Here is a 14,130-nt window from a genome sequence, read left to right as displayed (position 1 = left end):
ATATAAGTATATTACCCAAAATTTTATTATAAATTTTTTTTAAATGCTCAACCCATGGGCTAAACCCCACAACCCACCCGGGCCAGCCTGCATAACCTGTCGACCCGAACTGGTCAGCCCGTGTAGCCCTATTCTGCATTTAGGTTGCAATTTTCCGGCCATAACCCAATAATTTTATCGGGTTATTTGGGTCGACCCGCGGATTTCGAGCTAGATTGACATCCCTAGGCACGGGTTTAAAAAATTGTTTGACTTTATGTAAGAAAAGTCAGATAGAAATTAGTGGAATGTGGGGCCTACTTTTATATATTGGTTCTATAATAAAATGTGAGTGTAATGAGTTAGTGGAATGTATGGTCCACTTACCAAATATAGTAAAAGTGAAATGGGACATTTATTGGCAGATGGATGAAAAAGGAAAAATAGAACATTTAATGGCGGACAGAGGGAGTACATTATGATATCTTGATATTAACTAGCAATTAGTGCAACTACTAAATCATGTGATTTTTCTGGATCCTTTGTTGACTATAATCCCCAACCATTCAACATACTTCACTGCGCTCTGAGACCGCAGGCACCACTTGGATTCTATAAAGGGATGTCAATCTAACCCGAAATTCATGGGTCGGCCCAAATAGCCTGATAAAATTAGTGGGTTAAGGTTGTAATTTGTAACTCGAATACAAAACGGGTTAAACAAAATAGACCGAATGGGTTGGCGGGTTAAACGGGTTGGTGGTCGGCTCGACGGATTGCAACTTTTAATTGAAAAATATTAGACTTTAGGGATTTTTTGAATTTTGTGTGGCACAATCTTTAGTGTCTGTAATCTTCATTCTACACTTTTCACTCGATCCCGCACTATCAACTTTCCAGTTCCACCCCGGATCATTATTTCATCGTCCCATCATCTGTCCTACTGTCATATCACCACCAAAGCCAATCAAGACAAAATAATTAAAAACTAACTCATCAAAATCTCAATATATTTATCATTTTAATAATTATTCATGTAAAATATGATTTTTAATTTTTATAAAGAATTACTTATGAACAATACCAAAATAATTACACGTACACAAGCTTTAATTCAAATTGATCGATTTAATTCTGATTTATCTTTGTTTGTGTTGTAGTTGATCGAGATGAAAGGCTTATCTCCAACTATTATTGAGGAAAACTATGAAAATCTGAAGATTTTATATTATTCTAAAACTAAAAATAAAAAATATCTAGAATTTAAAATTATTTTATAGTGGAAAATTTTGATACAAGAGATTATTTCCGAAAGTTTTTAGGCTCAAATATCCCGATGGGTTAGCCCGAAATCCAGCGGGTTAGGGTTGAAAATTTTTTACCCGAAAAACTAATTATTCGAATTGTCTGCATCCAAATAGCCCGGCAACCCGAGTGGGTTGGCCCGAACCCGAACGGGTTAGCCCGATTGACATCCCTAGTTCTATTGTCCCACTCTTGTAAATTGTAGTTGTAGTCCACGCATGTCTTATTATAATATTTTTGAAATTATAATAAAATTAGTTGTAAGAAAATTAATTATAATATTGCTATATTAATTTCAAATTTGTACTCCAACAAATGAAAAAACAAATGCCGATTGCCGAAATATAAAAATTACACAAATAGAAAAACATAAATTACAAATTTACAATAATTGAAATTTAATATACATAATTGATGCTTCGAATATAAAGAGAAATTACACATTTGGTTACGATTGCCGATTTTCTCTATATATGCTTGACTAAGTCATCTAGAGGAGCTTTGTGAGCTTAATTATCCAGAGATGTGCTCTATAATAGACTTTTAATCATATCTGTAAAGTATATAATTCAATTTTCGAGAATGATAGGCTATTTCAAAGTTAAGATTTATGTTTTTGTATGTTTGCACTTTTAGTAACAAATTTATGTTAATAATGATTCATTATTTACAATTTTTTATTTTAAAATATTATTAAAACATACTCCCTCCATCCGGCATTAGGATTCCCGGTTGATCATTTTTATCCGTCCGGCATTAGGAGTCCCGGTTAGACATTTCCATAAAAAGTGAAATAAAAATATTATAAAATAAAACACTAAAAAGCAAAAGTAAAAACCACATCCAAAGAATAAAGTAAATAATAATGCAATGGGTCCCACATTCCATTATTACACACTCCAATTATTACACACTCAAACATTTCTTAAAACCCACACCCAACTCAACCGAGACTCCTAATGCCGGACGGATGGAGTAGTATTTGTTACAATGGATATTAGAGCATCGCATCTAGAAAAAATTCCCTACTCAAGAAATGCCAAGGTGACAATCTAATTTGGTATGTCACACCAATAAATTCTTGACAAATGGAAATACATGTAACTCCAATTCCAACTAGATATATAGATTATGGAAAGACTCAAACTATAAAATGTACATCATTTATTATATGGAAAGTTTATGCATATTCTATATATAATAGATGCACTGTATATAAACACTATATAATATAATATACTATACCCACATAATATATAGTAGTAATTGAAATGACGAACATTTTTTAATAGTTGTTTTGGTTTATAAAATTGTAAATTTAATTGCTTTATCATGCAACAATCATTTGTCTTATTTTGTGTATGAAATTTTTTCATGATATATTGAAAATAATTAATGCAATAAAATTAGTTTTTAGATCATCTTATTATTATTATTAACAATAAAATTACTTTTTAAAATTATTTTATTATTATTAACTATTTTTATAATTTAACATAATGTATAATATTCATACAGTTAATAATTTCTACGTTATATAATACCCATATAATTATTTAATTTTTACTACATAATCATTTGTCTTATTAATTTAATTTTTATAGTGTTTAACGCCATCAAATTTGATGTTATAATGTGATTATATTTTTATGGAGAATTAATTTACGTGTAAGAGATGATTTGAGTGAAAATCCTTTAATAGTAATGTTAAATACATGAAATGATGAATCTATATATATATATATATATAGGGTTTTGATCTATGCAAAACTGGATTTAAATACAGAAACGCAGAACAATATCATAATTAGGGCACTTTTAGGTCATAATTAGGTAATTTGTAGGTCATGCTAACAAAGCATGACCTAAAACGATCTTAGTATGACATTAAATCCAAATATTATAATATGACCTAAAATTGCTTAATTATGACCTTCCGTGTTTTTGGTTAATTATTGACCATTAGATCATCTAATCCTAGGGCTGAGATTTGGTCTGCATTTCTGGATTTAAACACATACTTATTTTGATCATCTCCCTATATATATATATATATATATAGGGTCATGTTAAAGTCCTTTTCTATGCTTATATTTAAGTTCCAATTTGATTTGGATCTTTGGATCTGCTAGATGAACGACGCTGATTTAAGTCCTACTTAAACATTCCGTAGTTCATTATTTTGTTTATTTCGTGCATTATGAGGGTGAATTAGTAATTTTACGTTCTAAAATCTGAAAAAATGAGGAGCCGCGATTTTAACGGGATACCCCCACTACTTTCCATCTACCGCCTCATTCATCAGAAACCGTATTTACTCCCGCTTCTCTCTCCAAAGCGTCTTCTCAAATTCCATTCAACTAGCAAACCCTAGCCGCCACCGCCATTGTATTCGCCGGCTAAACTGAAATTCAAGCCGTTTTACAGTCGATTTGCAGGCTTCGGTTCTGTTCTGAACAATACTCCACCGAGTTTTAAGAAGAGGTAGGGTTTTCCGATTGTTAATTTCGTGTTTCAATAACCCTTTCTTCAAGATTCGCCAGTAACACAACACCCACACCACCATTCAGCCGATTACCACCAATCCGACGTATTTGTTAATAAAATCAATCTTCGTTTTTGTTTGGTTGGATTCCTTCGCAGATCTTAAAATGACAAAAAGAGGACGACCAACCAATTCACAGCAATCCCAGCAAGAGGGTGAGCTTTTGTCTGTAGGTTCAATTCGAATTGCTTTGTATGTTTGGTTTGTAATCCCACATGGGAAAACATAATTTGTACATTATTTGCATAATTGTGTGCATTAATTTAACTACTGTATCCATTAGTCGTATGCTGGTTGATTGTATTTGTATAAAATTATTCAATGTTGGCGTGTTCATTACTGTGATGGATATGGACATTATATGTGTATTTTGATGGTTTGAAGTTGTCACGGAGTTGATGTAATCTGTATATGTGCATTCCCTGTTATGATAAATGGTTTATAAAATCTGTTTGTTCATTACTTGATATAAAGTGTACATTATTTGCCAATGTGACTACATTATTTTAACATGTAAATGCAGTTTGCTCATATCTTTTTTAATTTGTCAGATAACAAGTGTAATATTTGTGTTTTTAGAATCTCAATCCATTATTGTTAATGTGTGAGTACATTGTGAATGTGGTTGGTTGGATTTTAGATTGTGAAAGAGTAAATTCAGAAACTGTTTGTTCATTACGTTATTTAAACGCTTCATTATTTGCCAATGAGACAACATTATTTCAGATTCTGAATGAATTATGGTCGTTTTTGTTTTAAATTGGCAGATGACAAATGTGATATTTGTATATTCATTAATTCATATATACTCTACATTATTTTTATATGTCAATGCATTATTTTCCTATATCCTTGAATTACCTGTATGAGTACATTGTGAATGTTGGTGGTGGGGATTCTGATTTTGAAAAAAGTAAATAGAAAATACGTTTGTTCATTACTTGATGTGATGTCTTCATTATTTGCCAATGTGACAACATTATTTTAATCTGTGAATGCATTATGGTCATTTCTGTTTTAAATTGCCAGTTAACAAATGTAATATTCGCATATTCATTAATTCATATAAACTCTGCATTATTTTTATATGTCAATTCATTATTTTCATATATCCTTGAATTACCTGAATGAGTACATTGTGAATGTTGGTGGTGGGGTTTTAGATTTTGGAAAAAGTAAATCGAAAATCTGTTTGTTCATTACTTGAGGTGATGTCTGCATTATTTACCAATGTGACAACATTATTTTAATCTTTGAATGCAATATGGTCATTTCTGTTTTAAATTGACAGATAACAAATGAAATATTTGTACATTCATTAATTCATATAAACTCTGCATTATTTTTATATGTCAATTCATTATTTTCATATATCCTTGAATTACCTGAATGAGTACATTGTGAATGTTGGTGGTGGGGTTTTAGATTTTGGAAAAAGTAAATAGAAAATCTGTTTGTTCATTACTTGATGTAATGTCTTCATTATTTGCCAATGTGAAAACATTATTTTAATTTGTGATTGCATTATGGTCATTTCTGTTTCAAATTGACAGATAACAAATGAGATATTTGTATATTCATTAATTCATATAAAGTCTGCATTATTTTTATATGTCAATGCATTATTTTCCTGTATCCTTGAATTACCCGTATGAGTACATTATGAATGTTGTTTGTTCATTACTGGATGTAATGTCTTCATTAATTGCCAATGTGACAACATTATTTTAATATGTGAAACCATTATGGTCATTTCTGTTATAAATTGGCAGATAACAAATGTGATATTTGTATATTCAATAATTCAAGTAAACGATGCATTATTTTCATATCTCAGTGCATTATTTTCCATATCCTTGGATTATGTTTCTAATTCATGATGCAAGTTGTTGCTGCTTGACAGGGACCAAGCAACTACGAATGAACATAGAGGATGCGGTAGATGAGTTACTCCCCGTTGGAATTGCACAAAAATTCCGGGAGCGACTAGCGGATGCATCCACAAGTAGTGCGCAAACCGAGTCTGACGATAAAAAGAACAAGGGAAGGAAGGATGACTATTTATACTACCGGCGTACACCAGCCGAGTTTTTGGCATGCTTGAAGAGTCTAACACCGCAGCAAAAGGGAGCTGTGCAAACTCTAATGTTTCGAACCTCTGACCAACTACAGGCTTTAATTGCTCAGAACATGCACAAATTCGCTGATTTAAACATATTGGGTCGTGCGGCTGAATTTCCAAAAAAAAATTGACAGCAACCAAATCAATACATATGGGCGAAAATTGCAATATTACCTTCTTCCATTGATACTCGAAACACCGGGGATGAACCGTATTCGTTAGATTTAGATTCAAAACAGTTGTTCACCAATGACAGAAACTTCGATTTGCAAAAGGAACTCGGCTACACGCGGGATTATGGACGCAATGAACTAAATCTGGAAAAGATTTGCTGATAAACTGCAATCAGCGTGGAGGGAGGAATTCACGCCTCATACCATAACTAACTAGAAGAGAGAATTTCAATTTTACCCTTCACACGTAAAAATCGCATGCAATCTGATAATTGGATCAACTTATTTTGTCCATTAGATCGGCTGAAATAAAGGGTGGAGATTAAGAAGGAAATTGAATTTAATAGGTAAAAAGGATTTGAATACAATCCTATATATATATATATATATACAATCCTATATAGGGTTGTGTTAAAGATAGAACCATTCTTAAGTGTAGAACCTAGAACTCTACATATTTTATTCATTGGATGAGGAAAAAATGACGGTCAAGATTAAAAATCATACATATGAGACTATGTTTTCACGACATTCCGGACTCAACATGTGAAAAAACTCACATGTTGATGGAAGAATGAATGAAACGAAGAAGAGTCCATGCATGCTTTATTTTTTCACTTCTCTGCATTCACCCATTAATAATAGTTTTGGTTGTAATGGGAAATTGCTGTGCACATCAACACCATTGGATTAAAAGATCTAACGACCTCCGTTTGGCATTTGTTCTACGTTTAAGAATGGTTCTATCTTGATCACAATCACAATCGTATATATATATATATAGGGTCATGATCTATGGCAAACACCTCTTAACCATATAACTAGAGAACAAATAATAGCCACAAGATCAAAAAAATCAAGGGCTAATATTAATTTTCGAATTTAATGAGATATTAGCTCCCTCAATCACAAATTTACTCCATAATAACAAGTCAGGGGTATTATTGTCATTGCAGACCGAATTAAATCCAAAATCATGTTAGGTGCAAAATTGAATTCATTGAGAAATTCATTGAGAAACGGCAATGAGAGGGAAGGCGAGTAGGAGGATGAGGCTGCGGAGGAGGCGGCTGACCTCTATCGCCACGAGCATGAAGTAAGGGAAGGAGGAGCGGGAGATCAGGAGCGTTCCGTCGAGATCCGCCGCGATTGAGTGGCGGTTCGAGCTGTAGGTGGTGGAGCCGTAGACGATGGAGGTGCAGTCGGCGTAGACGGTGGCGGCTCTCTCGATGAAGCTGATTGGCGTCAGCGGCCTTGAATTGAGCGGACTTGGCTTCAGCTGATCCATTTGATTTTGGTTTCTGCGAAAGCTGTGTACAAATTAGTTTTTAATTAATATCGTAATAGTATTGTTGATACGCTTAACCATATTGTAATTGAAGTCACTTTAGCTATTCATAAAAAAACATGAAAAACATAAAAAAACACCAGGTGCGAAGAAGCGAAAATCTGCCAAGAAGAAGAAGGAATATCAAATTCATTCCAACAATCACTTTTGTAAACAAGAGTGAAGTAAAATCACAATAAGAGTGATGTGTTTTGTAAACAAAAGTGAAGTAAAATCAGAATAAGAGTGATGTGTTTTGTTAACAAGAGTGAAGTAAAATCAGAATAAGAGTGATGTGTTTTGTTAACAAGAGTGAAGTAAAATCACAATAAGAGTGATGTGTTTTGTAAACAAGAGTGAAGTAAAATCAGAATAAGAGTGATGTGTTTGTTAACAAGAGTGAAGTAAAATCAGAATAAAAGTGATGTGTTTTGTTAACAAAATCACAATAAGAGTGATGTGTTTTGTTAACAAGAGTGAAGTAAAATCACAATAAGAGTGATGTGTTTTGTAAACAAGAGTGAAGTAAAATCAGAATAAGAGTGATGTGTTTTGTAAACAAGAGTGAAGTGTTTTCTGAACAAGAGTGAAGTGTTTTGTGAACAAGAGTGAAGTAAAATCAGAATAAGAGTGATGTGTTTTGTGAACAAGAGTGAAGTAAAATCAGAATAAGAGTGATGTATTTTGTGAACAAGAGTGAAGTAAAATCAGAATAAGAGTGATGTGTTTTGTGAACAAGAGTGAAGTGTTTTCTGAACAAGAGTGAAGTGTTTTGTGAACAAGAGTGAAGTAAAATCAGAATAAGAGTGATGTGTTTTGTGAACAATAGTGAAGTAAAATCAGAATAAGAGTGATGTGTTTTGTGAACAAGAGTGAAGTGTTTTCTGAACAAGAGTGGAGTGTTTTGTGAACAAGAGTGAAGTAAAATCAGAATAAGAGTGATGTGTTTTGTGAACAAGAGTGAAGTAAAATCAGAATAAGAGTGATGTGTTTTGTGAACAAGAGTGAAGTGTTTTCTGAACAAGAGTGAAGTGTTTTGTGAACAAGAGTGAAGTAAAATCAGAATAAGAGTTATGTGTTTTGTGAACAAGAGTGAAGTAAAATCAGAATAAGAGTGATGTGTTTTGTAAACAAGAGTGAAGTAAAATTAGAATAAAAGTGATGTATTTTGTAAACAATAGTGAAGTAAAATCAGAGTAAGAATGATGTGTTTTGTGAACAAGAGTGAAGCTTGGTTTTTCTTTCTTTCTTTTAAATAATAATTCTTTTATATTATATAAATAAATCTGTAGAAATCATTTAATCTAAATTGAAGTAATCACAATTCACATATAATAATTGATTGCCTTCATTTCATACATAATCAAAACTAATGCAAATAAACCCGAATGCCTCAAACTCAGGGCAATCAAAACTCACTGCATTTTGTGAATTTTATGAATCAACTTTAAACTAAGCAAAAAAAAACATCATCTCCTCATCATCGCCCGCCCTAATTTCCAGCATCTCCGCATCGAGATCGGCCAGCAAATTCGTTACAAATCCACAGAATTCGAACTCCACGCCTATTGTTTAGCTAACTGCGCCAATTTCCACCCTACCGCTGCAAGGCATCGCAGTTATCGGGCACCGGCGAGTGCCACGGCGACCGCGGAACTGGCGTCGGCGTTGCTGCTGATGATGCATCAAAATCCGCAACTCCTCCTCCAGGCTGCTCCGGAGCTCCCTCTCTAGCTCCACGTTTCTCTGCCGAAGCGCCTCCGACGCATCACGGTGGCGGTCAGAGATCGGCACACGGTGACGGTTAGATTGTGGAGTAATTTGATCGCAGATTTGCATGTTTTGATCGCAGATTTAAATTAAGAAAGCAATTTCCAAAATTACCCTCAGCATATTTTCTATAATTAAAATAAATAATATTTGTTCCATTAAGATGTGTGGCTGAGATTTGTTCTCTAGTTATACACTTAAGATTAGTTATACATTGATCACTACTCTATATATATATATATATATATATATATATATATATATATAGGGTCTTGTTAGGTTGAGATTTTTTAGCTTAATTGAGAATTGAGATGCATTTTCAGCCACTCAATTTGAAATGTCAACTGCAAGTAGATTATGTCAACTAAGGGGTATTATCGTCATTTCATTTCAATAGACAGAATATCAAATGTCAACAACTCGTATTAAAATGTCAACAACTAAAAAAAATTTAATTTTTTTAATTTTTTTAATTTTTTTTAATTTTTTTTAAAATTTTTTTAAATTTTCGCGCGATGTCAACTACTGAGACATTATGTCAACTACGATGTGTAGTCTGCACATCAAATGTCAATAGCTCTGCACATCAAATGTCAACAGCTTATAATTGACATTATATATGTGTAGTTGACATGAATTGTATATGCAGTTGACCTTATATGTGTGTAGTTGACATGATTTGTATATGTAGTTGACATTACATGTGTGTAGTTGACATGAATTGTATATGTAGTTGACAAAAAATAAAAAAAATAAAATAAATAAAATAAATAAAAAAATAAAAAATCGAAAAAAAATAATTTTTTTAAAAAAAATAAAAAAATATTTATTAAATAAAATATATGATGAAATTACAAATATGCCCTTTCACAATTAATTAATGTAAAAATATTTTCCATGTGGCAAATTCTGGACCACTCATTTAATAAAAATGAGTGGCTTATAATGCATCTCAATTCTCAATTAGGCTAAAAAATCTCAATTGATCACAACCCTATATATATATATATATATATATATATATATATATATATATATATAGGGTCCTGTTAGGTTGAGATTATTTAGCTAAATTGAGAAATGAGATGCAATCTCAGCCACTAATCCACAAGATTAACGAAATGTCAACAGCTATCACATTATGTCAACACGGGGGTATAAGTGTCATTTCATATTTTAATGTGTCGGATTGTTGACATAGCTTGTATGTCTAGTTGACATGACTTATAATTGTTGTTGACATGGTTTCTATGTGTAGTTGACATGGTTGTACGTGTAGTTGACATGGCTTGTAACACAGTTGACATAGCTTGTACGTGTAGTTGACACGATATGTACCGTAGTTGACATGACATGTCAATATTCTATACAATCTCATCTACCAAATTGGTATTTTATGGAGTTGTCTTACGAAGCTCAAGGTATGTTCTCATGCTAATTCCACAAATGTCAGCAAAAAACATCACATAATGTATTCATAAATTTCAAAGAAATGTCACTAGCAACGCAAATGTCAATATGTCAACAGACCTCCAAAGGCATCTACAAAATGTCATCCTAAATTTTCATCTTCAATTCACAATGTCAACAAACCAGCATCTCCTACATTTCAACATGTCAACAGCAAATGTCTACAACTAAAGTTTCAATATAATGTCAACAGCAAATTTGTTCACCCAAAAACCAACAGCCAATGCCGCAGATTTTCAACAAATAAACAACATCCGAGAAATGCCGCAGAGACAGAATCAACGCTCAACTCTCAGCAAACTCATCCCTAAATCGCTCAACTCTCCGCAAACTCATCCCTAAATCTGAAAAGGTATTTTCCCTTCTTTCTCTGTATCTCTCGAATCGAATCAAAATTCTCACTGAATTGACCGATTCCGATCAATATAGATGGACAAGGCGGCGCCATTGGGGCACGTGGTGGATCACGTGAAGGAGCAGCGGCAGAGGGCGAAGGAGGCGAGCAAAATCAGCAGCGGCATGCCGAGCGAGATCGACGAGGTAATCGTCGATCAGATTGAAGACGGATCGGAGCAGATCAAGTCATCGATCTGTTGCGACGATCGGCCGGAGCTCTTCGCGGAGATCGGGAGCGCTCTGAAAGCGCTGGAAGCCACCATTGTTGAAGCCAACATCTCGAAGCACACACACCAGCACCCTCACAATCCCTAATTAAAATATGAAATTACCATTCTGTCCTTTTATAATTAATTAATCTAGAAATATTTTTCATGTGGCAAATTCTGGACCACTCATTTAATAAAAATGAGTGGCTGAGATTGCATCTCATTTCTCAATTAGCCTAAAAAATCTCAATTGATCATGGACCTATATATATATATATATATATATATATATATATATTGCCCCCTAAGTGTCTATTTCCTTCTTAATATCATCCATTAGATTGATGGAATGGATGGACTAGATTAAAAGGGGAGAGTTGATCCCGTGTTGCATTATTTATACTATTCTATGCATTATGAGGGTATAAGAGTAAAAAAACGATGGCTGTAACGTGTTTCAAAACGGAAGGTCCTATAATTAAACTGGATTTTAATATACCTTCCATCTGCTCGCTCTCTCTCTCTCTCTCATTCCATCCCATCAACCCACGATAAACACCATTCCCCACCATTTCAAAACCGCTGAAACCCTAGCCGCCTCTCAAGTCGAAGACAAATCAACTACACAGTCGATTATCGCCGCAAAAATCAACGTTTGTCGCCGATTCACAGGTCTAAAGTACTGATTTTTAGTTTCGCGTGCGCCGAATGAGTTTCTAATTGCAACAAGGTGGGTTTCTAAAATTCCGATTTTGGGTAATAAAAACTTGTAAGTGCCGATTTTGGTCATTTTCGAGACCGCATAGTCATCAATTCACAGTTTTAGCGTGGATTGAGTTCGTTGATGCAATAATGCGCAATTTTTTGGGGCATTTAAATTAGGGTTTTGTCCATTATTTAATATTTTGGGTCATTTTTTCCGCAAAAAACAGAAATTGTAAACTTTTGAACTAGTGTTGATGAACTTCGATGAATTATTGGTTTAAAAATCTGATTAATGTACCTGGTTCTGTTTTTGTTGTGCGGAAAAGTCGTTCTTGAAAGATATGTGTGCATTATTTTGTTTATGTAGTGCATTATTGTGTTTATGTAGTGCATTAAGCAGATGTTTATTGTCAAAATCTGCAATTTAGCATGCAGTGTTAGGGGTATTGTGTGTATTGTTTACGAAACTCATTCAATAGAACATATATGTATTATTTTCGTTGAGTAGTGCATTATGTGTATATATAAGTTCTCATTATGTGCAGTAAATTATGCATTACGTAGGGTATTGTGTGTTTTAGGTGATAGTTAGGGAAGATTACATATGTGCATTATTTAGTTTAAACTGTGCATTATGTACCATGATATTTGCATTATGTTGAGTATATTATGCATTCATCTGGGTATTGTCTGTGGTGGTTAAGCAACAAATGCATTATTAACTATGTTTATTATTTGGTGTGGGCAGTGCAGTATGAATCTGTAATTGTTCATTTGTTGGAGTATATTGTGCATTTTGAGTGGTATTCTTTATATGGTTTAATAAACTTAGTGTGTAATACATGTGCATTTTTTGGTTTAGACAATGCATTATATACCATTATATTTGCATTATGTGAGGTATATTGTGCAATATCAAAGGTAACTTGTATCTGTAATTACATTTTGAAGCATGTTTAGGTCAATATTAGGAGTATATTAAGCACAGCAGAGGTAGAGTGTCTATGTGTTAATAGATTCAGCTTAGAAATTAAGTGTCCATTTGTTGATTAAATTGCTAATTATTAAATGGTCTCTGCATTATTTGCTTTGTCTTACGCATCATGTTCATTACATAGTTATTTTAGTACATTATTTATCATGGTTTATGCTTTATGTGACTGTTGTTGGACATGGGACAATGGGTGATTGCAATATTCATGGTGCATTTGTTGATTTATTCTGAACATTATTTGTTTATTAAAATGCATTATGTATCAGTTTTTAGGCATTATTTTGATGCTTCTGTACAAGAGTGTATAAGTGAATGCAGTATAACTGTCCACATTATTTTATTCAGTTTGTACATTATGTAACTAATTGTATGTTATTATTCTGTATGTTGTACAACATCAAAGCAACTAAGATTGGACATCGATGAGGCGGTCGATGATATACTACCAGTAGGAATTGCCCAGAAATTCCGGGAGCGAGTATCAGAGGCCGGGACTAGTACAGCTCCGGAAGAGACGGAGGATAGGAAACCAAGGGGTAGGAACGTCGACCATCTGTATTGTCGACGAACCCCTACCGAGTTTCTGAATGGTATAAAGAGTTTAACGCCACGACATAAGGAAGCCGTCAGGGAAATTGTACATGAGTCTAAGAGTGAATGCAATATTTGTACATTATTTACCTATTTCTATGCATTTTTTATCATGTTTTATGCATCATTAGATTGTTGTTGTACATGAGTCTAAGAATGAATGCAATATTTGTATGTTCATTACTTGAGTGATTCTGTACATTATTTGGCTATTTGAATGCATTATTTATCTTGTTTTATGCATCACGTGGTTGTTGTTGTACATACTAGACCCTAGACCCTAGGCTTGTTAAACCCTTAGGGAAAACAAGAAACGTGCGCCAAACATCGAAACACGACACAACTTAAATTAAACGTGTCAGTATAAATGTTCAGTACATATCACAAATAATGCATTACAGAAACTAAACTACGCATTATACTATACTAAAATGTACATTATGTATGTCTGTTTTAAAAAATATCTACGCGCTATGCATGTGCAACCCGAGATGAATTACTACAGCTCGTGTATTTGGACACCGTAGCCCATGGGCTTGTTAAA

General features: G+C 33.5%; 1 protein-coding gene across 1 annotated transcript; it reads left to right on the top strand.

Moving 5' to 3' along the window:
* The first annotated feature begins 10,848 nt into the window (after positions 1 to 10,848).
* On the top strand, positions 10,849 to 11,402 carry LOC121746014 (transcription factor bHLH51-like). Its single transcript, XM_042139953.1, has 3 exons — positions 10,849 to 10,863; positions 10,951 to 11,043; positions 11,121 to 11,402. The coding sequence occupies exons 1-3, from the start codon at positions 10,849 to 10,851 to the stop codon at positions 11,400 to 11,402; spliced, it is 390 nt and encodes a 129-aa protein (XP_041995887.1).
* Positions 11,403 to 14,130: the final 2,728 nt, after the last annotated feature.

Source organism: Salvia splendens, chromosome 8, assembly GCF_004379255.2.
Source record: "Salvia splendens isolate huo1 chromosome 8, SspV2, whole genome shotgun sequence".
Taxonomy (NCBI): Eukaryota; Viridiplantae; Streptophyta; class Magnoliopsida; order Lamiales; family Lamiaceae; genus Salvia; species Salvia splendens.
This window is presented reverse-complemented; position numbering and strand designations above follow the sequence as displayed.